Source organism: Oncorhynchus mykiss, chromosome 4 (genome assembly GCF_057628025.1).
Source record: "Oncorhynchus mykiss isolate SJ-2025 chromosome 4, ASM5762802v1, whole genome shotgun sequence".
In the NCBI taxonomy this organism is placed as follows: Eukaryota; Metazoa; Chordata; class Actinopteri; order Salmoniformes; family Salmonidae; genus Oncorhynchus; species Oncorhynchus mykiss.
This window is the reverse complement of record NC_143025.1, coordinates 40,388,638-40,412,807: the sequence shown is the minus strand read 5'-3', so window position 1 is coordinate 40,412,807 and position 24,170 is coordinate 40,388,638. Positions and strand designations below refer to the sequence as shown.

Below are 24,170 nucleotides of genomic sequence, written 5' to 3'. Positions count from 1 at the left end.
GCACAGTTACATTCACCAAAATGTCCTTGAGTGGCCTAGCCAGTGCTCGGAGTTGAACCCGATCGAACATCTCTGGAGAGACCTGAAAATAGCTGTGCAGCGATGCTCCCCGTCCAACCTGACAGAGCTTGAGAGGATCTGCAGAGAAGAATGGGAGAAACTCCCCAAATACAGATGTGCCAAGCTTGTAGCGTCATACCCAAGAAGACTTGAGGCTGTAAACGCTGCCAAAGGTGCTTCAACAAAGTACTGCGTAAAGGGTCTGAATACTTATGTAAATGTGATATTTCAGATTTGAATTGTTGATAAATTTGCCGAAAATTCAACAAAAAAAAACAGTTTTTGCTTTGTCATTATGGGGAGATGTGTTTTTCGTACATTTTACAATACGGCTGCAACGTAACAAAATGTGGGCCTGAATACATTCCGGGTGCACTGTGTCTCGCTGTATTCCTCTCAATACGAGACTCATCAATGAGAGTTGAGTGATACAGAATAAACGTGCAATTCAGCTGACAAATGCATTTCGTAATTGGCTCCAGGCTGTCAGTCCATCTGTGCGACAGCTGACGATGGGCCTACGCAGATTTGAAGACACTAGTGGATCTGTCGTTACAAAGTTGTTTTGATGCGGCTAGCTTGAATTTCTGAATGAAATGGGACTGAGAATATTTTCCTAGTGCAACACTTGCTAGTTGGACCATATTTCTGACTTCTTAGCACGATCAGCATGCTGGACACTATGCTGGACGCGCTGTCTACTGGTGAAGCAAGCTAGCTAGCTAATTTAGCTGGTTAGCAAACAGAAAGATCCACACATGATTGCTTGCAAATGTGCATAGCCTACCAAATCAAATCAAATCAAATTTTATTTGTCACATACACATGGTTAGCAGATGTTAATGCGAGTGTAGCGAAATGCTTGTGCTTCTAGTTCCGACAATGCAGTAATAACCAACAAGTAATCTAACTAACAATTCCAAAACTACTGTCTTGTACACAGTGTAAGGGGATAAAGAATATGTACATAAGGATATATGAATGAGTGATGGTACAGAGCAGCATAGGCAAGATACAGTAGATGGTATCGAGTACAGTATGTACAAATGAGATGAGTATGTAAACAAAGTGGCATAGTTTAAAGTGGCTAGTGATACATGTATTACATAAGGATACAGTCGATGATATAGAGTACAGTATATACGTATGCATATGAGATGAATAATGTAGGGTAAGTAACATTATATAAGGTAGCATTGTTTAAAGTGGCTAGTGATATATTTACATCATTTCCCATCAATTCCCATTATTAAAGTGGCTGGAGTTGAGTCAGTGTCAGTGTGTTGGCAGCAGCCACTCAATGTTAGTGGTGGCTGTTTAACAGTCTGATGGCCTTGAGATAGAAGCTGTTTTTCAGTCTCTCGGTCCCAGCTTTGATGCACCTGTACTGACCTCGCCTTCTGGATGATAGCGGGGTGAACAGGCAGTGGCTCGGGTGGTTGATGTCCTTGATGATCTTTATGGCCTTCCTGTGACATCGGGTGGTGTAGGTGTCCTGGAGGGCAGGTAGTTTGACCCCGGTGATGCGTTGTGCAGACCTCACCACCCTCTGGAGAGCCTTACGGTTGAGGGCGGAGCAGTTGCCGTACCAGGCGGTGATACAGCCCGCCAGGATGCTCTCGATTGTGCATCTGTAGAAGTTTGTGAGTGCTTTTGGTGACAAGCCAAATTTCTTCAGCCTCCTGAGGTTGAAGAGGCGCTGCTGCGCCTAGTGGGTGATTAGCCTACAGCCAAATAACGCTCATGCACTTGCAAACTTTGCTGGAGTTGCTAGGCCGCTAATTGTTTTCCTCTTGGATGTGCAAATTTTTGATGGCAAATGTATTCAACACTATATTTGCTGAGGGTCACTTTTGCAGGCAACTGCTTGCCCTGCAAACACTTGCACTGCAGTAGACAGCCTATATTGTTGACCTTGCCTATGTAGAATTAGAATTAACTGCTATTACGGTGACCACGGTCATTTGGCTGGTCAATTACCACCATCCAGCATTCCATGACCCAAGTTCCGCTGTGAAGAGATGTGCAGAGGGAGAGAGAGAGAAGTGTTTGTGCCACATGCGTATGAAGTGTAATGCATGCTGTGCTGACCTCTAGTGGCCATTCTGTGAACTGTAATGTACATTCATTCTCTCTTATCTATTTCTCTCTCCCACTTTCTACCTTTCTCTCTCTCCCTCTCTCTCTAACAGGGATGATTTTGATGAAGAGGGGTTTTGCCAGCCGTACAGGGGCGTAGCTTGTTCTCGCTTCATAGGGAACCGCAGCATCTTCGTCGACTCCCTGCAGATGCAGGGCGAGATCGAGACCCAGATCACAGGTACACTATCTGCCTGTGTGTGATGTGTGTGTGTGCATTTCCCGTATCCGTCTGTCCCATGTGGGTGTATTGTGAGTGAAATCAGTGTACAGGGATAAGGGTCATGGTCCAGATTTGGTCCTTTGTGTAAACCAACCAGACACTCATCCTTTCCAGCTCCAATCTGACCCAGGTTGAGTCAGTGTCAGCTAGGATGATGAGAGGATATCTGATAGAAGGATAAGAGTTCAGGATGCTAACGTCACAGTATGGTACACACGCAGTCTATGCTTTGTTTCTGGGTATCCCAAGTATAGTTCATCAGACATGTCTGAACATCACTCTGTGTGTGTGTGTGTGTGTGTGTGTGTGTGTGTGTGTGTGTGTGTGTGTGTGTGTGTGTGTGTGTGTGTGTGTGTGAGATTGAGAGAGCATTCATACGTGCGTGTGTGTGTGTGTGTGTGTGTGTGTGTGTGTGAGATTGAGAGAGCATTCATACGTTTGTGTGTGTGAGATTGAGAGAGCATTCATACGTGTGTGTGTGTGTGTGTGTGTGAGAGAGATTGAGAGAGTATTCATACGTTTGTGTGTGTGTGTGTGTGAGAGAGATTGAGAGAGCATTCATATGTGTGTGTGTGTGTGTGAGAGAGAGATTGATAGAGCATTCATACGTGTGTGTGTGTGTGTGAGAGATTGAGAGAGCATTCATACGTGTGTGTGAGAGATTGAGAGAGCATTCATACGTGTGTGTGTGTGTGTGTGTGTGTGTGCGTGCGTGCTGGCTCTGTTTATTTTCCTGGTGACATTATGTGTCCGTTCATAGTCGAGTGTGTCGGAGCTGCCTGCCACTGTCTGTGGTGGTCAGTCCCAACCCAGAGACGATGTGGAGTATGTAGCTGCTATACTTTCCCTGTAAACCACAGTCTGTACAGGCCCCTGTAAATACAGACAGACAGGCTGCTGTCCTAAACTGCGATTGCACTCTAGAGCAAATATACACACTACAGGACCAGACATGAACTGTGAGTTATTTGTGTCTGACTGGACGGGGAAAATGTCCCCCAAAAGTTTGGATGTAGGCAATCCCCACAAAGGTTACGACTGTCCCATATGACACTTGATTTGGATCGTACTTGATCTCGGTGGAGAAATACAAGTTCGATAAATTGCTATAGGGCTATAGCTATAGTTGTATGTATACCTAAACTTCAGACTTCTTATGCCCTTACGCATGGCCGCTTTCCCCACCCAGCCGCCTTCACTATGATCGGAACGTCCAGCCACCTGTCGGACCGCTGCTCCCAGTTCGCCATCCCGTCTCTGTGCCACTTTGCCTTCCCGACATGTGACCGCAGCTCTGGGACTGACAAGCCCAGGGACCTGTGTAAGGTAATTGTCTATGTAGCTTTGTCACACTGACTGAAGACAGTCAGTGTGACACAATATAAAGCTGGATATATTTCGACTTGCTAGCATTGACAAGTGGACACACTATACCATTTAGTAAGTGAGAAATATCTGTATTTAGGTTAATAGTAGCGGTCACCCTCTGGAGTGGCCTAGCACGTGTTACAACATTGTGTTGCTTCTACTGCAATCTTTGTGTCAGTCTCAAACCCTCTCCCCCTTCTCTCCCTGTCCGCAAGGATGAATGCGAGATCCTGGAGAATGACCTGTGTAAGACCGAGTACATCATCGCCCGTTCCAACCCTATCATCCTGAAGAGACTGAAGCTGCCGAACTGTGAGGACCTGGCAGCACACGACAGCCCAGAGGCTGCGATCTGTATGAGGATAGGAATCCCCATGGCCGAGCCCATCAACAAGAGTAAGACATTCTATATTGTAAACTGTGCTTCCAGTATCAATAGTCTTTACGTGGCCCATAAAGAAGAGTCTCTGTTGTTATCTTAAATCCGCTTTTATAGCTAACCCATTGGCATCCACATACTGTCGTCCACTACCAACAGTATTGCTAGGCAACAGCAAATCCTAATCGAACATACTGTACAGTATCAGCAACAATAAACAACAACAACAAAAAATAATATCCTTCATTCCGACACGTCTTTGCGCTCTACAATTTGGTCTAACACACACACTTGTTTTCTGTCCCCCGTACTTCAACCAGACCACAAGTGTTTCAACAGCAGTGGTTCAGCCTACCGTGGGACGGTCAGTAAGACCAAGTCGGGTCGTCAGTGTCAGCCCTGGAACTCTCAGTACCCTCACAGCCACACCTACCTGGCGTTGCGCTACCCAGAGCTCAGCGGAGGCCACTCTTACTGCCGTAACCCCGGCAACACGCAGGAGGGACCATGGTGTTTCACCCTGGACGAGGGAGTCCGTATGGAGCTGTGCGACATCCCCGTCTGCGGTGAGACATAAGGCGACATAGGGGGTTATAAACTCATTGATGTCTTTTGCTGTTTGGTTATTATTGGGAGCCAATGCTGCAACCTATCAAAAAGACACATTAGTTGTTATTTTTTTGATCTTTGTATGTTATGGGTGTTTTAACACTAAATCACAGCGCCACATTGTTTTTGCAGTGTACAGTGTGCTGTTTGGGTTAGAAAGAGAAGCGTCGGGGCAGTAAACATAGAGTTCGAACATTAACCCTGTGTTATCTATGTCCCATAAAGATTATAAGGAGAACCGTGGGGGCAGTAACATGGAGATTCTTTACATCCTGGTCCCGAGCGTAGCCATCCCTCTGGCCATCGCCCTCTTCTTCTTCATCTGTGTGTGTCGTAACAACCAGAAGGCTGCCCGACCCCCGGCGCCCAGACAGCCCAAACCTGTCAGAGGACAGAATGTAGAGATGTCCATGCTCACCAACTACAAACCCAAGGTACAACATTTAGCTGGCACCATCTCTAGTCCCATACTCCTCACCCTCTTATAGTCCACTCAGTCCACACACACACAGCTCACACTATGTGCATTCTCCAAAACAGAACACACACGGCATGTGCACACTCACTCTCACACTCTTCCTCTCTTCCTCTCTCTCTTACACACTCACTCACTCACTCACTCACTCACTCACTCACTCACTCACAAACAGAATGTTCTCGGTCCCCCACACACACTGGTCCCAGTGGGCCTGAACTCTGTTGGCCCAGCCAGAGACCCAGAGACCCAGACTCAAGTCTCTCTCTCCTGGTGGTGATAGGGCTAGGGTTAGAGTCAGGGCCATGACACCTACATATCTCGGCTAAATAGGTTTTATGGGTAAAGGCCTGCTGAGTGGCACCCTGTTTACAACACTACATGTGAGTGGGAGAATGTCACTAAGACTCAATGTTGGAGGTGTAGAACGAGTGAAAAGCACAGAATCCAGTCTGAGGCAGAGTTATGTGTTGTGGATGTTAAAGTGAGGCAGAGTGGGTAGGATCTCTCATCCTCTAGTGGTCAATGACATCCTTTCCTCCCTCCCGCTCCTCTTCCCGTTTTTGTGATAGCAAATTGGCAGTTATCAAATCAAATCAAATCAAATGTATTTATATAGCCCTTCGTACATCAGCTGATATCTCAAAGTGCTGTACAGAAACCCAGGCTAAAACCCCAAACAGCAAACAATGCAGGTGTAGAAGCACGGTGGCTAGGAAAAACTCCCTAGAAAGGCCAAAACCTAGGAAGAAACCTAGAGAGGAACCAGGCTATGTGGGGTGGCCAGTCCTCTTCTGGCTGTGCTGGGTGGAGATTATAACAGAACATGGCCAAGATGTTCAAATGTTCATAAATGACCAGCATGGTCGAATAATAATAATAATAAGGCAGAACAGTTGAAACTGGAGCAGCAGCACAGTCAGGTGGACTGGGGACAGCAAGGAGTCATCATGTCAGGTATTCCTGGGGAATGGTCCTAGGGCTAAGGTCCTCCGAGAGAGAGAAAGAAAGAGAGAATTAGAGAGAGCATATGTGGGATGGCCAACCCAGACAGGATGACCACATCAGTGAATCAACCCACTCAGGTGACGCACCCCCTCCAGGGACGGCATGAGAGAGCCCCAGTAAGCCAGTGACTCAGCCCCTGTAATAGGGTTAGAGGCAGAGAATCCAAGTGGAAAGAGGGGAACCAGCCAGGCAGAGACAGCAAGGGCGGTTCGTTGCTCCAGAGCCTTTCCGTTCACCTTCACACTCCTGGGCCAGACTACACTCAATCATATGACCCACTGAAGAGATGAGTCTTCAGTAGAGACTTAAAGGTTGAGACCGAGTTTGCGTCTCTGACATGGGTAGGCAGACCGTTCCATAAAAATGGAGCTCTATAGGAGAAAGCCCTGCCTCCAGCTGTTTGCTTAGAAATTCTAGGGACAATTAGGAGGCCTGCGTCTTGTGACCGTAGCGTACGTGTAGGTATGTACGGCAGGACCAAATCAGAGAGATAGGTAGGAGCAAGCCCATGTAATGGGCTGTAGGTTAGCAGTAAAACCTTGAAATCAGCCCTTGCTTTGACAGGAAGCCAGTGTAGAGACGCTAGCACTGGAGTAATATGATCACATTTTTGGGTTCTAGTCAGGATTCTAGCAGCCGTATTTAGCACTAACTGAAGTTTATTTAGTGCTTTATCCGGGTAGCCGGAAAGTAGAGCATTGAGGTAGTCTAACCTAGAAGTGACAAAAGCATGGATACATTTTTCTGCATCATTTTTGGACAAAGTTTCTGATTTTTGCAATGTTACGTAGATGGAAAAAAAGCTGTGAAATGGTCTTGATATGTTCTTGTCCCATCGCTGCAACTTCCCTACGGACGAGAGAGAGAGAGATGCATCCTCGGAAACATGACCCTGCCAAGCCGCACGGCTCACTTAACCCGGAAGCCAGCTGCACCAATTTGTCAGAGGAAACACCTTCCAGCTGGCAACAGAAGTCAGCTTGCAGGCGTCCGGCCCGCCACAGCGAGTTGCTAGAGCGTGACGGGACAAGGAAATCCCGACCGGCCAAACCCTCCCCTAATCCAGACAACGCTGGGTCAATTGTGCGCCGCCTCATGGGTCTCCCGGTCCACGGCCGAGTGTGACACAGCCTGGGATCGAACCCGGGTCTGTAGTGACGCCTCAAGCACTGCGATTCAGTTCCTTAGACCGCTGCACCACTCGGGAGGCCCTCTTCTTTGTTTTAGGGAGTTTGTATTTGTTTTTTGTAAGCAGCGCTGGTGGAGTCAGTTTACCGTCCGTATCTCAGATCAGGTTAGTAGGGCCTCTTCCAGTGGAGACAACATATGTGGAGACAATCTCCCCAAGCCCAGATCCAGGAACCAGTCACCCCACCCCAGCATCACCCCAGCATCACTGCACCAGCATTATTGTTTCTGCTGCCTCCCTGCATTCCTCCAACTACACGGCAGCAGCAACAGCCCCCATACTGCTCACACACACACACACACACACACACACACACACACACACACACACACACAAACAGCCCTCTCACCCCAGCCTGCTCCGGCCCAGCCCAGTTCAAAGACACAGGGTTCGGGCCAGTGTTTTGACTCCCTCTGAAGTATGCTATTATGACTCCCGAAGACAAACACTGCAGAAGTATGGAAAAGCTCTATGGTGTGTGTGTGCGTGTGTGTGTGTCTCACCAACAACACGCATGCGTAAACATCCTCGTGTGAAGGGGAAGCTGGTTGGATGTTGACGACGATGAGTTTTCCTGTGCACCATATACGGCAGATATTGTTGTTGTTGGGGGGAGGTGCTCATTGTGGCAGTGGGCTGCTCATTGGACGGCTACACGGAGCAGGCCTTTGCCAAGAAGCTGCTTAAGTACCATCCGCTCGTGGCACGCTCGGACAGCCTGGGGTGGAGGGGCAAGCTGGTGGCGCTGTTAGACGGCAGTCTTGGCCACGTACACAGCCTTGCGGTGCGTGGCCTCCAGATTGCGGGCCTGACAAAAAAACTAGGGCAAAAGCAATTGGCTAGGTACTGCTCTGTTTTCAGCTGTCGTGGGCAGCCTGGCCGTTTGGAGAAGGAAGTGCTTTCTGTACCCTTTACAGTGCAATACAAACAGGGACTTTTGAAATGTTGGGATCCTTTATTTTGTTGTCAATTTGATTGGTGGATTCAAATTAAGTATTTCATGCGTGTGTGCGTGCATATTTTTATTGCGTGCGTGCGGACGTGAGTGCACTTTTGTGTGCATGTGTGTGTGTGTTTACCTACGTGTGTGTGACCCCGTTCATGCCAGAGCCTAAGATCTCTATCAGAGCTCAGCAGGATGAGGAATGTTCAGCTGCAGCTCCTTCTCTCTCTCTTTCTCTCGACTTCTCACTGGGGTTCTTTGTGATGTTTGACAGCAGTATCAGTGTTTTGACAGCTATGTATTGCATACTTCATATTCTTCTGCGGATCATACTACAGTCAGCCCAACATTCTTTCTATGTTCATATCTGTCTCCAACCTGTTCAGCAGATTATCCTGGCTGTGTTATGGTGTAAACTGATGCTGTTCGACATACGTCCACAGTGTTATTGCCCCGTCCACGCTACAGCTGTGGGCTGGCTCGGTGTATTAGACAGTGCTGTGTTGTGGTCCCCGTCCACGCTACAGCTGTGGGCTGGCTCTGTGTATTAGACAGTGCTGCGTTGTGGTCCCCGTCCACGCTACAGCTGTGGGCTGGCTCGGTGTATTAGACAGTGCTGTGTTGTGGTCCCCGTCCACGCTACAGCTGTGGGCTGGCTCGGTGTATTAGACAGTGCTGTGTTGTGGTCCCCGTCCATGCTACAGCTGTGGGCTGGCTCGGTGTATTAGACAGTGCTGTGTTGTGGTCCCCGTCCATGCTACAGCTGTGGGCTGGCTCGGTGTATTAGACAGTGCTGTGTTGTGGTCCCCGTCCATGCTACAGCTGTGGGCTGGCTCGGTGTATTAGACAGTGCTGTGTTGTGGTCCCCGTCCATGCTACAGCTGTGGGCTGGCTCGGTGTATTAGACAGTGCTGTGTTGTGGTCCCCGTCCATGCTACAGCTGTGGGCTGGCTCGGTGTATTAGACAGTGCTGTGTTGTGGTCCCCGTCCATGCTACAGCTGTGGGCTGGCTCGGTGTATTAGACAGTGCTGTGTTGTGGTCCCCGTCACACACGCAAGTAAACACGCGCACGCATACACGCATTCCTGTCCCGAGGCAGACTGTGTTCTTTTGTCACAGTACGAAAAACATCTGCCCCACTGCTCATGTCCTCCTCCTCAGTGTCACCGTAAGCCATCGGGCCTTGTTCCAGGGTCACCCGGGGAGTCGTTGTTCGGGGCGGTGGCGCAGCGCGGCCCCTGCGTTTTTTTCGCTCCAGGGATGAGCCTGGTTTGTCCGCGGGAGGGAGTAACCCAAACCAAAAACATCTGTCCCCCTTTTCATCATAACAGTAACATCCCCTATTCACCATTCCACTGCTAACCAGCCCCCTCCCCCAAACACTCCTCCCCTTCCCCTTCCCCAGCAGAACCCCCCCTTCCCCCCAGCTGACTGTGGCCTCTGTCAGGAATTTAATTTCTTATTTGGGAGTTCCTGGAATCTCTCATCGCCTCCTCTCTTCACCTTTTATCTCTTTCTGTCCTGACTGAGCTGTGAGCCCCCCTGTAACCCCCCCCCCCCCCCTCCTCCTCCCTGTAAGATCACCTGGACAGCTCAGAGATATGAGACTGTAGGACAGGAGAGGCTATCTGAAGGCTGTTGGGATGACAAGACAATATGAAAGGTTATGGAACATAAAACGTCAAAGACTATGTTGAATTAGAAAGATAAAATGGTGAAGTCCCCTTTACTGTAGTGCATCTGACTCATGATTGAAGATGAACAAGGCTTGGGGTCAATTCCATTTCAATTCCATTCAATCCAGGAAGTACACTGCAATGCCAATTCTCTTCAATGTTTTTCAATCAGGAAAATGTGGAATTGGAATTTGGTTTACTTTCTGAATTGACTGGAATAGATATGGAATTTGACCTTGATTTCCAACATGTGATGTGAAGATTGTGGAGTTTGGTCCTTACATATTTGTTTGAGAGAGGGGGATTGTCAGTTTTCTGCATTCAAATTCATAACCATGCAACTGGCTGGCCCTCTTGGCTTCCCCTCTGTTTCTCATGGTTCAGTCCCCAGCTGGATAGATAATTACACAAGTCTGTCATCCCTTAAACCAAACGTTTACCTTCTTCTGTTATTACTGGGCCACTTCATTCCACTTTAATAATTCTGGAGAAAATTAATTACCTGCAAATTCTCAAATCGGCACTAACCTGTCAGTTTATTGTTGTTTATGTTGGTAGTGTGTTGCCAGATTCTTGGCTGGAGTGTTGGTGCGCTTATGTATTTTGTGTCTGGGGTTTAAGGGATTTATTGACGATTTGAGCTGAAGAAAGGAGATAATGGATACAGTACGAGAATAATCAGTAATTATGACGTCCCTAGGCGATAACACACGTGTGTACGTGCACACACACACACACACACACACACACAGTTATATCAGGCACTTTGCCTACCTACAATTATAACTAGCAGCAATTGTAAGCTGTTAAATTTTGATGCCGGTCCGTACAAACCCATACTGAGATAATTATGGGTGTTGAGTATGTACTCATGAGTGTTGAGTATGTTGAGCTGAATTGAAATTTCAGCACTTAATTAATATGCTGACCAGACCAGCGGCGTTCGCCATCGCCGTCTGGTGTGGATGGACAAAATGCGCGCGCATGTTGATTTTGTCCATCCACGCCAGACGTGATCAGGACACGCAGGTTGAAATATCAAAACGAACTCTGAGCCAACTGTATTCGTTTGTGGACAGGTCGAAAAACACGTGAAACATGAATGGACATTTAGCTAAATAGCCTGCTGTTACTAACTAATTTGTCCGGAAATATAAACATTGGGTTGTTATTCATTTCCTGGATCTTTGTAGAATTTTGACCCATATTGAATCGCACAATCGTGTGTTCTCTACTCCAACAATAACTCCACAGATAAAAGAGGAAATTTAGTTTCTAGTAATCTCTCCTCATTCAGTCTTCTTCTTCTTCTGTGGACTTTATATGGCGGTTAGCAACCAACTTTAAGGTGCATTACCACCACCAACTGTACTGGAGTGTAGACCTCAGCTTTCAATCACCAACGTGGGTATATGCTCCTAAAAACCAATGAGGAGAAGGGAGAGTCGGGACTTGCAGCGCTTCACGAGTAAAAAATACCTGGCTATACAGACACTCATGTCTACTTCCGGCTCCGACAGAGATGGCCGCCTCGCTTCGCGTTCCTAGGAAACTATGCAGTTTTTTTACGTGTTATTTCTTACATTAGTACCCCAGGTCATCTTAGGTTTCATTACATACAGTCGAGAAGAACTACTGAATATAAGATCAGCGTCAACTCACCATCAGTACGACCAAGAATATGTTTTTCGCGACGCGGATCCTGTGTTCTGCCTTACAAACAGGACAACGGAGTGGATCCCATGCAGCGACCCAAAAAAACGACTCCGAAAGAGAGGGAAACGAGGCGGTCTTCTGGTCAGACTCCGGAGACGGGCACACCGTGCACCACTCCCTAGCATTCTTCTTGCCAATGTCCAGTCTCTTGACAACAAGGTTGATGAAATCCGAGCAAGGGTAGCATTCCAGAGGGACATCAGAGACTGTAACGTCCTTTGCTTCACTGAAACATGGCTCACTGGAGAGACTCTATCCGAAGCGGTGCAGCCAACGGGTTTCTCCACGCATCGCGCTGACAGAAACAAACATCTTTCTGGTAAGAAGAGGGGCGGGGGCGTATGCCTCATGGCCAACGTGACATGGTGTGATGAAAGAAACATACAGGAACTCAAATCCTTCTGTTCACCTGATTTTAGAATTCCTCACAATCAAATGTAGACCGCATTATCTACCAAGAGAATTCTCTTCGATTATAATCACAGCCGTATATACCCCCCCCCCCCCCCAAGCAGACACATCGATGGCTCTGAACGAACTTTATTTAACTCTCTGCAAACTGGAAACGATTTATCCGGAGGCTGCATTCATTGTAGCTGGGGATTTTAACAAGGCTAATCTGAAAACAAGACTCCCTAAATTTTATCAGCATATCAATTGCGCAACCAGGGGTGGAAAGACCTTGGATCATTGTTACTCTAACTTCCGCAACGCATATAAGGCCCTGCCCCGCCCCCCTTTCGGAAAAGCTGACCACGACTCCATTTTGTTGATCCCTGCCTACAGACAGAAACTAAAACAAGAAGCTCCCACGCTGAGGTCTGTCCAACGCTGGTCCGACCAAGCTGACTCCACACTCCAAGACTGCTTCCATCACGTGGACTGGGAGATGTTTCGTATTGCGTCAGATAACAACATTGACGAATACGCTGATTCGGTGTGCGAGTTCATTAGAACGTGCGTTGAAGATGTCGTTCCCATAGCAACGATTAAAACATTCCCTAACCAGAAACCGTGGATTGATGGCAGCATTCGTGTGAAACTGAAAGCGCGAACCACTGCTTTTAATCAGGGCAAGGTGTCTGGTAACATGACCGAATACAAACAGTGCAGCTATTCCCTCCGCAAGGCTATCAAACAAGCTAAGCGCCAGTACAGAGACAAAGTAGAATCTCAATTCAACGGCTCAGACACAAGAGGCATGTGGCAGGGTCTACAGTCAATCACGGACTACAGGAAGAAATCCAGCCCAGTCACGGACCAGGATGTCTTGCTCCCAGGCAGACTAAATAACTTTTTTGCCCGATTTGAGGACAATACAGTGCCACTGACACGGCCTGCAACGAAAACATGCGGTCTCTCCTTCACTGCAGCCGAGGTAAGACATTTAAACGTGTTAACCCTCGCAAGGCTGCAGGCCCAGACGGCATCCCCAGCCGCGCCCTCAGAGCATGCGCAGACCAGCTGGCCGGTGTGTTTACGGACATATTCAATCAATCCCTATACCAGTCTGCTGTTCCCACATGCTTCAAGAGGGCCACCATTGTTCCTGTTCCCAAGAAAGCTAAGGTAACTGAGCTAAACGACTACCGCCCCGTAGCACTCACATCCGTCATCATGAAGTGCTTTGAGAGACTAGTCAAGGACCATATCACCTCCACCCTACCTGACACCCTAGACCCACTCCAATTTGCTTACCGCCCAAATAGGTCCACAGACGATGCAATCTCAACCACACTGCACACTGCCCTAACCCATCTGGACAAGAGGAATACCTATATGAGAATGCTGTTCATCGACTACAGCTCGGCATTCAACACCATAGTACCCTCCAAGCTCGTCATCAAGCTCGAGACCCTGGGTCTCGACCCCGCCCTGTGCAACTGGGTACTTGACTTCCTGACGGTCCGCCCCCAGGTGGTGAGGGTAGGCAACAACATCTCCTCCCCGCTGATCCTCAACACTGGGGCCCCACAAGGGTGCGTTCTGAGCCCTCTCCTGTACTCCCTGTTCACCCACGACTGCGTGGCCACGCACGCCTCCAACTCAATCATCAAGTTTGCGGACGACACAACAGTGGTAGGCTTGATTACCAACAACGACGAGACGGCCTACAGGGAGGAGGTGAGGGCCCTCGGAGTGTGGTGTCAGGAAAATAACCTCACACTCAACGTCAACAAAACTAAGGAGATGATTGTGGACTTCAGGAAACAGCAGAGGGAACACCCCCCTATCCACATCGATGGAACAGTAGTGGAGAGGGTAGCAAGTTTTAAGTTCCTCGGCATACACATCACAGACAAACTGAATTGGTCCACTCACACAGACAGCATCGTGAAGAAGGCGCAGCAGCGCCTCTCCAACCTCAGGAGGCTGAAGAAATTCGGCTTGTCACCAAAAGCACTCACAAACTTCTACAGATGCACAATCGAGAGCATCCTGGCGGTCTATATCACCGCCTGGAATGGCAACTGCACCGCCCTCAACCGTAAGGCTCTCCAGAGGGTAGTGAGGTCTGCACAACGCATCACCGGGGGCAAACTACCTGCCCTCCAGGACACCTACACCACCCGATGTCACAGGAAGGCCATAAAGATCATCAAGGACATCAACCACCCGAGCCACTGCCTGTTCACCCCGCTATCATCCAGAAGGCGAGGTCAGTACAGGTACATCAAAGCTGGGACCGAGAGACTGAAAAACAGCTTCTATCTCAAGGCCATCAGACTGTTAAACAGCCACCACTAACACTGAGTGGCTGCTGCCAACACACTGACACTGACTCAACTCCAGCCACCTTAATAATGGGAATTGATGGGAAATGATGTAAATATATCACTAGCCACTTTAAACAATGCTACCTTATATAATGTTACTTACCCTACATTATTCATCTCATATGCATACGTATATACTGTACTCTATATCATCGACTGTATCCTTATGTAATACATGTATCACTAGCCACTTTAAACTATGCCACTTTGTTTACATACTCATCTCATTTGTACATACTGTACTCGATACCATCTACTGTATCTTGCCTATGCTGCTCTGTACCATCACTCATTCATATATCCTTATGTACATATTCTTTATCCCCTTACACTGTGTACAAGACAGTAGTTTTGGAATTGTTAGTTAGATTACTTGTTATTACTGCATTGTCGGAACTAGAAGCACAAGCATTTCGCTACACTCGCATTATCATCTGCTAACCATGTGTATGTGACAAATAACATTTGATTTGATTTGATTTTCATTGACACGCATGATCAGTTTGGATACAATTATTGAATAGCATGTATGTGTACATTTATTTTGCAATGCTCCCGCACGTAACACGAGCGGTGTGGTCAGCATGTAACCTCTCTTCCCCTTCTCTGTCCCCTCTCTCGCCCCTTCCATTTTTCTCTCTCTCTTTCTTCTCCCTTTCACTCCTTCTCTCTCTTTCTCTCCCTCCATCCTCCCTCACCTCTCTCTCTTTCTCCAGAGTAAGGCCAAGGAGCTCCCCCTCTCTGCAGTGCGGTTCATGGAGGAGCTAGGTGAATGTGCATTTGGTAAGATCTACAAGGGTCACCTGTACCTGCCTGGTATGGAGCAAGCCCAGCTGGTTGCCATCAAGACCCTGAAGGACTACTCCAGCCCTGGCCAGTGGGGTGAATTCCAACAGGCATGTTAACATTGATGACATTGTATTGTAATGTTCATTGAGGCTATCTTTGATTGATTCTTCTTTTTCCTTGGCTACGATAGCGCCTCGCTCCGAGCCCCCTATTAAACAATGCAGGTTTCAACATTCTTTTTATTTATTTTTATTTTTACATTTGTTTTCGTGCATTACTTCGTACACCCTGGCAGAACTATTGGAACATGAATAGCTGGGTACTCACTGTCCACCCGACCTTCCCGATGTTCCACCGTCTCCGGGAAAATGGGCTCGATTTTTTTAACAAAGGTAGTTTGAGGTCCGTGCTCCCAAATTATTACCATCACATTGACTGTCCTACTCGCAGAAATTCCAAGCTTGACCACCACTACACGTCTTTTAGACACAGGTATAAGGCCGTCTCTCGTCCTCCTTTCGGTAAACCTGACCCTGATGCCATTTTGCTTATCCCTGCCTACAAACAAAGATTCAAGAGGGAAGTTCCGGGGGTCCGGTCTGTACAGCGTTGCTCCGACCAATCAGAATACACGGTCCAAGACCGTGTTTTGATCACGTGGACTGGGATATGTTTCCCGGGTCGCCCCTGTGGATAACACCAATGATTATGTCGATTCAGTCACACGTTTAATTTTAAAAAATGCATAGATGACGTGATACTGATGGTGACTTTCAAAACTTACCCGAATCAAAAACCGTAGCTTGATGGCAGAGGCTTGTAGGGAAACTGAAGGAGAGGTACGCTGCTTATAAACACGGCAAGGTGACCGGGGACAATGGTATCGTTGAACAGAACCATTACGACCTACTCACACCGATCAACATGGCGGAACACATGTACAGGGATAAAGTGAAGAAGCAATTCAGTGGGTCGGATACGATGTGGCAGGGGCTCCTGACCATCACGGATTACAGAACGAAAGGGCCCTCACGGTGTTCTACAGGAGCACCATGGAGAGCGTACTGTCTGGCTGCATCACAGCCTGGTGTGGCAACTCCGCCCGCCGTGGACCGCAAGGCGCTACAGAGGGTGGTGCGCTCAGCCAAACGCACCTATGGGTGCACACTGCCTGCCCTCCAGGACACCTGCAACACCACATGTCGCAGGTAGGCCAAGAAGATCATCAGGGACCCCAGCCACCCGAGCCCCGTTTCCTTCACTCAGATGCAGGCAGTATAGGAGCATCATGGCAAAAACTGTAAGACTGGCCAATACTGCTGTTTCACATGAAATGAAATGTCACTGTGTGTTAATAAAGTACCTATCTATCGGTCTGTTTAGGAAGCGTCGGTCATGGCTGAGCTTCACCATCCCAACGTGGTGTGTCTGCTGGGTGTAGTGACCCAGGAACAGCCTGTCTGCATGCTGTTTGAGTTCCTGAACCAAGGGGACCTCCATGAGTTCCTCATCATGCGCTCTCCTCACTCTGACGTGGGCTGTAGTAGCGACGAGGACGGGACCGTCAAGTCCAGCCTGGACCACGGGGACTTCCTGCACCTGGCCTTACAGGTAACTACCATAACTTGCACAAATTGCTCTCCATCCAGGGGCGCTGTTCCGTAGCAGATCCTTTGCCTCGGAACTTGCGTGGAGGTGGTGTGGTGTTGAGATACATTTCTGTTACTCAGAAAATTCTATTCTATTCTAGGTGGCTGCTGGGATGGAGTACCTGGCCAGTCACTTCTTCGTCCATAAGGACCTAGCAGCCCGTAACATCCTGGTGGGAGAACAGCTCCACGTCAAGATATCTGACCTGGGCCTGTCCAGAGAGATCTACACCTCAGACTACTACAGGTATGTACACATCCTAACCCTAGCACTAGCCCTATCTCTGACCTGGGCCTGTCCAGAAAGATCTACACCTCCAACCAGGGTTGGGCAGGTTGCTTTCTAAATGTAATCTGTTACAGTTGGATTACCCAAACCTTTGGATTACCCAAACTCAGTTACGTATTCTGATTGCTTTCAGTTACTTTTAGATTACTTTCCCATTAAGAGGCATTAGAAGAAGACAAAAATGATGGATTAAAAGCATTCGGTGTGTCATCATAGTAGTCTCTGACTTGTGATCAGTAGTGCTGAACAATTAGTACTGTTTTAGGTTGGTTCGGTTTCGGTTTGATTATACAAATATAATCATGTTGACATTTACATTTGAAAACGTTTTGTAATTTAGCAGACACTCTGATTCAGAGCATCTTACAGTCAGTGCATTCAATGCATGGGGCTCACTTCCTCGTTTAGTGTACTCACCTGGTTAGTTTGTCATTGGGGTTATCAAATCAAATGTATTTATATAGCCCTTCTTACGTCAGCTGATATCTCAAAGTGCTGTACAGAAACCCAGCCTAAAACCCACAAACAGCAAGCAATGCAGGTGTAGAAGCACCTGCATTGTTTTGTTATGTTTAGTGTACTCACCTGGTTAGTTTGTCATTGCTGTTATGTTTAGTGTACTCATCTGGTTAGTTTGTCATTGCTGTTATGTTTAGTGTACTCACCTGGTTAGTTTGTCATTGCTGTTATGTTTAGTGTACTCACCTGGTTAGTTTGTCATTGCTGTTATGTTTAGTGTACTCACCTGGTTAGTTTGTCATTGCTGTTATGTTTAGTGTACTCACCTGGTTAGTTTGTCATTGCTGTTATGTTTAGTGTACTCACCTGGTTAGTTTGTCATTGCTGTTATGTTTAGTCTGCCTTTACGTTCCCACTGATTTAGATTAATCTTGTATATAAAGTATATAAAGTAACTTTTGGTATTTACATTTATTTTGTATTTATTTTTTATAAATAACTGTATTATTATTATTCCAGGGTCCAGCCCAAGGCTTTACTCCCTATCCGCTGGATGCCTCCAGAGTCCATTGCCTATGGGAAGTTCACGTCGGAGTCAGACATCTGGGCGTTTGGTGTGGTGCTTTGGGAGATCTTCAGCTACGGCCTGCAGCCCTACTACGGCTTCAGTAACCAGGAGGTCATGGAGATGGTGAGGAAACGTCAGCTGCTGCCCTGCCCAGAGGACTGCCCCCCCAGGGTTTTCGGCCTGATGACAGAGTGCTGGCAGGAGGGCCCGACGAGAAGACCACGTTTCAAAGATATCCATGGCCGCCTGAGGGCCTGGGAGGGGCTGTCATCCCACGCTAGTTCTAGTACCCCATCAGGAGGCGGGGGCAACGCCACAACTCAGACCACCTCGTTGAGCGCCAGTCCGGTCAGTAATCTCAGCAACCCGCGCTATGCCGCCGCTGCAGGTTACCTCTACCCGGCCCAGGGGATGCCTGCGCAAGGTCATCCAGGCCACCAGATGGCAGGCTGGACCCCTATGACCCATGGAGCGCCCATGGCCCAGAACCAGCACCAACGCTTCATCCCTGTCAACGGGTACCCCATCCCCCCAGGCTACGCTGCCTTCCCTGCGGCCCACTTTCAGGCCCAGGGCCCCCCCAGGGTGGTGCAGCACCTCCCCCCGCCCAAGAGCAGATCTCCCAGCAGCGCTAGCGGCTCCACCAGCACCGGTCACGTGACAAGCGTGCCCTCCACGGGGTCCAATCAGGATGCGAACACGCCTCTGCTGTCACACTGTGTGGCAATATCCGCCCTGCCAGGGGGCGGGACCATGCAGGTGTATGGACACATGTCCCAGAAGGCTTTGCAACAGATGGACCCCTCACAGACGTCCGCACTGCTGGCCGACGCCAACAGACTCATGTATAGTGAATCGGTCATCACTGCAGACCTGTAAATACACTGCAGACCTGTACTGTATATCACCTGGTTGATTTGATGGTTTTTGTTTCGTTTTTTTTGTAAGAAAGTTATTATAATAATTGTTTCAACTTTCTACTTTTACTTGTAAATACATGCACGTAAATCCTGAATGAACGAGATGCAAAGATTTATATTCAAAAGAACTAAAAAAAAACTAAAAAGAGACATCAAGTGTGTCCTGCCCCCTACTCTGAAACTCAAACTGCCTTCATAGACTTTTTTTTAGTGATGCTACTCCGTGTGCCTGCCTGGACACCGGGATTTCTAAGCTCAGAGTAGGTCAACAATAACACACCTGTCAATATAATGACTCTATCACTCGGACGTCATTGTGAATAAAACCTCCCATTGACGTCAATAAATCTTCCAAGACTCCCGTTGACGTCAGAATGATTTCGGCGGAAGTCCGAGCTGCACAGAGCCCTTCTGGTAGCTTACAATATGTACTGCAGCAGGGTGTGTTGTTGCTTGGACTGGAGGGGCCCTGTACTGCAGCAGGGTGTGTTGTTGCTTGGACTGGAGGGGCCCCATACTGAAGCAGCGGGAGTCCCCGGTTGTGGCGTCAGTAGGGCTTTATATTCAGTTGAGCCTGTGTCAGCACATCTGCCTGGCTGGCATCCCTACAGTGCACCTCTCTCCTCCAGGAGGCTAAGCCCCCCTCTAGGGATATGTGAACTTCAAAGACTTCTGATTTGACTTCAAAGCGGCCTGTGGAGAAGGGACGAGGCCCTACCTACGCAACGCTATGCAATGACATAGCACTCATACCCTCTGCTTCAGTCTCCACAGCTATGTGCCTCCACAGATGTGTGCCTCTACAGCTATGTGCCTCTACAGCTATGTGCCTCCACAGATGTGTGCCTCTACAGCTATGTGCCTCCACAGATGTGCGCCTCTACAGCTATGTGCCTCCACAGATGTGGGCCTCTACAGCTATGTGCGTCCACTAGACTCTCTCTCGTTCTCAATACAGGGTTCTGTCAACTCGTATGCAATGATATACTGTAGCTACTAGGAACAAATCAGAACAGTGTTTAAACCAGCCGAACTTCTCTCTCCAGTCTGTGTCCATGTCTGTCCTCCTCTTTCTTATCATCTCATATCTGGTACATTCAGCTATGCAATATGGCTCTTACATTGGCTATGCAGACTTTGATGGATAATCGTATTGTCTTTTGATGATATATAGAAGTGGGACTAACAAACGTATGCCGATCATTACAACTTCTTTGTCAAAACGATCCACGATATAAAAAAGTATGTTCTACTATAGACTGAATGAATGATATAAGGCTTTTGATAAAATACAGGGGGGGTGAATGAGAAATCCTTCCACATTTTAGCACACAGCTCACAGAAGCAGCTACAATACAGTATATTTCACCTCAGTTGAATGTGTTTGTTGCTATGCAACTGTTTAGTTAAAAAGACGCACACCCTTTGCCCGTACAGAAAGAGGACAATCGTCGGTTTACCCTTGGTAGCACTTGCCTTCCATGTTAACTTTGGTATAATACACAACTCTGTAATGTTAAGAGCATCCTTATCTTTTATCAAGGTACAAAGTCTACTATCCTGACATTTTCTGTGATGTGTCAATTAGTCCGATACTGTCGAGAGGTACAAACCTGCTCTTTAGATGAAGGTTTTGGTTTGTTTAAATTCCACATATCTTTTTTTTTTTTTCTAAAAACAGGTTTTTACCTTCCTAGGTATCTGGAGTTTTATACAGGTATCTTTTGATAAATGTATATGAATTTAAGTGCATATATACCAGTTCAAAACCACTTAAACACAAGACTGTGAATCTTGGGACTGGCTATTTTGTGTAGTTAAAAAAAAAATGTTAGATCAGTTTCTTTTCATAAAACAGTCTAAGATAGTCTTTTCATAAAACTTGTTTAGATTGCAGTATTACAGTGTATTCATAAGAAAGGTTTACATGCAGAATATTCTATTGACCAAGAGGCCTTGTCTTTGTATTTGTCAGAAGATATTTGCACAGAAGTTTTGTATGGCAAAATATTATTAAATAATTCAATGTTTTTGTCATATTGGGTGGTATCATTATTCCTGGAAAAGCCTATGTTATTATCTATGCATTGTTACATTTGCAGGGTCTGGATAATAGTTTGTTGGGTTGATATATATTCCAGAACTGTCTGGTTGAACAGTGTTGTGTTGACTATATAGGTCCACAAGGGAGCAGCAATTGCTTCATCTGTATCCCCAGCATTGGTAACCATAATGTCCAAAATATATTTGCTTCAAAACCATCTTTGACCACACGGTGGTGCAATTCAGCTTTTTGTCATAATAGCGTTTGTCCAGTATTAGTTGGTGAGTCTCAGCTCACGTCACTTGAAATACATTTGAATAGTAAGATAGTTCAAATGAATACTTGTTTATGTTTGTTTTTTTGGGAAAATACCCTTGCTCGCATTATCCGGGTGTGTGTGTGTTTCTGTAAATGTGTGTGGTATCTAGGTGTGTGTGAGTTTAACTTCAATCCTGGCTGGAATCACTTTCTGTAAAAAAGAACAAGGAGTGTGTGTGTTTTGCCAAGGAAAAGGGAGAGTAATGGTGCACATATGGAGAGATGATTAGATGAACACACTCCTGGCAGGGAGAGCTGGTCCTCATGGAGTATGTGTGTGTGTGTGCGTGAGTGAGTGTGATGTGGGGAATGTTTTTAATCAGTACTATGTCCAGCTCCAACTGTTCCCATTTGGAGCAATCACGGAATTCTCAGCTATGATTCTGGAATGTTGCACGCTCTCAACCAGTTTCTTCACCATTGCTCTCTGAAAGTAAACTCAGCAAAAAAAAGAAACGTCCCTTTTTCAGGACCCTGTCTATCAAAGGGCATTCGTAAAAATCCAAATAACTTCACAGATCTTAATTGGAAAGGGTTTTAAACACTGTTTCCGGTAGGCAATTAAGACGGTAGGCAATTAAGGTCACAGTTATGAAAACTTAGGACACTAAAGAGGCCTTTCTACTGACTCTGAAAAACACCAAAATAAAGATGCCCAGGGTCCCTGCTCATCTGCGTGAACGTGCCTTAGGCATGCAGCAAGGAGGCATGAGGACTGCAGATGTGGCCAGGGCAATAAATTGTAGTGTCCATACTGTGAGATGCTTAAGACAGCGCTACTGGGAGCTAGGATGGACAGCTGATCGTCCTCACAGTGCCAGACCACGTGTAACAACACCTGCATATGATCGGTACATCTGAACATCTGCGGGACAGATGTACAGGATGGCAACAACAACTGCCCGAGTTACACCAGGAACGCACAATCCCTCCATCAGTGCTCAGACTGTCCACAATAGGCTGAGAGAGGCTGGACTGACGACTTGTAGGCCTGTTTTAAGGCAGCCTATGGGCACAAACCCACCGTCGCTGGACCAGACAGGACTGGCAAAAAGTGCTCTTCACTGACGAGTTGTGGTTTTGTTTCACCAGGGGTGATGGTTGGTTTCGCGTTTGTCATCGAAGGAATAAACGTTACACCGAGGCCTGTACTCTGGAGCGGGATCGATTTGGAGGTGGTTGGTCCGTCATGGTCTGGGGCAGTGTGTCACAGCATCATCGGACTGAGCTTGTTGTCATTGCAGGCAATCTCAACGCTGTGCGTTACAGGGAAGACATCCTCCTCCCTCATGTGGTACCCTTCCTGCAGGCTCATCCTGACATGACCCTCCAGCATGACAATGCCACCAGCCATACTACTCGTTCTGTGAGTGATTTCCTGCAAGACAGGAATGTCAGTGTTCCGCCATGGCCAGTGAAGAGCCCGGATCTCAATCCCATTGAGCACGTCTGGGACCTGTTGGATCGGAGGGTGAGGGCTAGGGCCATTCCCCCCGCCAGAAATGTCCGGGAACCTGCAGGTGCCTAGGTGGAAGAGTGGGGTACCATCTCACAGCAAGAACTGGCAAATCTGGTGCAGTCCATGAGGAGGAGATGCACTGCAGTACTTAATGCAGCTGGTGGCCACACCAGATACTGTCTGTTACTTTTGATTTTGCCCCCCCCCCTTTGTTCAGGGACAGATTATTCAATTTCTGTTAGTCACATTTCTCTGGAACTTGTTCAGTTTATGTCTCAGTTGTGGAATCTTGTGATGCTCATACAAATATTTACACATGTTAAGTTTGCTGAACATAAACACAGTTGACAGTGAAAGGACATTTCTTTTCTTGCTGAGTTTAGCTATTTCACAAACACAACATAATATGAGCAGTACACTTTGGCCTAGATTCAATCGGGGCCATGGAAGATCTGCGGCATAGTAGGATTGACATTTAAAGGCAATGTTCCCGAGTTCAGCCGAGACTGCATTCACAGTAAACGCTGCACGTCACCTCAATCGGAAAATTACCTTTTAAATGTCAATCACGCTGTAACGCGGATCTTCCACGGTCCGGATGGAATCAATCCCTTTGTCCAGTTTGATTGATTTTGGGCTGTTTGTACTGTGTGGTTTTGAAGTAAACAATGTACCTCAGTGATTTTATGAGGCTCAGTATTGTACTTTTCACTATAATTATCATGAAGTCAACCATGCAGATTGTCCTCACTAGTTTACAAATATGTTCAGTAATCAAGGTGACTGGAACTGCATTGCTTGAGCCCAAGCTGCACTGAGCTCCCGTGCGGAGAGAGGGGAAGGTCGAGAGCCATGCTTCCTCCGAAACACGACACTGCCAAGCCGCACTGATGCGTCGGAGGAAACACTGGACAGCTGGTGACCAAAGTTAGCTTGCAGGTGGCCAGCCCACAACAAGGAGTCGCTAGAGCACGATGGGATAAGGAAATCCCGGCCGGCCAAACACTCCACTAACCCGGACGACCCTGGGCCAATTGTGCACCGCCTCATGGGTCTCCCGGTCACGGCCGGCTGTGACATAGCCTGGGATCAAACCTGCGATGTAGTGCTTG

The 24,170-nt window shown here is 47.4% G+C and overlaps 1 protein-coding gene across 1 annotated transcript in view; it reads left to right on the top strand.

The window, feature by feature from the left end:
- LOC110521804 (inactive tyrosine-protein kinase transmembrane receptor ROR1) overlaps positions 1–21,274 on the top strand; it is a 187,754-nt gene extending 166,480 nt beyond the window's left edge. The window contains exons 5-13 of the mRNA XM_021599678.3: positions 2,253–2,380; positions 3,612–3,748; positions 4,006–4,186; positions 4,490–4,735; positions 5,004–5,212; positions 15,280–15,459; positions 16,736–16,963; positions 17,103–17,248; positions 18,269–21,274. Of these exons, the coding sequence (XP_021455353.2) occupies positions 2,253–2,380; positions 3,612–3,748; positions 4,006–4,186; positions 4,490–4,735; positions 5,004–5,212; positions 15,280–15,459; positions 16,736–16,963; positions 17,103–17,248; positions 18,269–19,196 (2,383 nt within the window). The 3' untranslated portion in view covers positions 19,197–21,274. The remainder of the gene's footprint in view (positions 1–2,252; positions 2,381–3,611; positions 3,749–4,005; positions 4,187–4,489; positions 4,736–5,003; positions 5,213–15,279; positions 15,460–16,735; positions 16,964–17,102; positions 17,249–18,268) is intronic.
- The last annotated feature ends 2,896 nt before the right edge of the window (positions 21,275–24,170 follow it).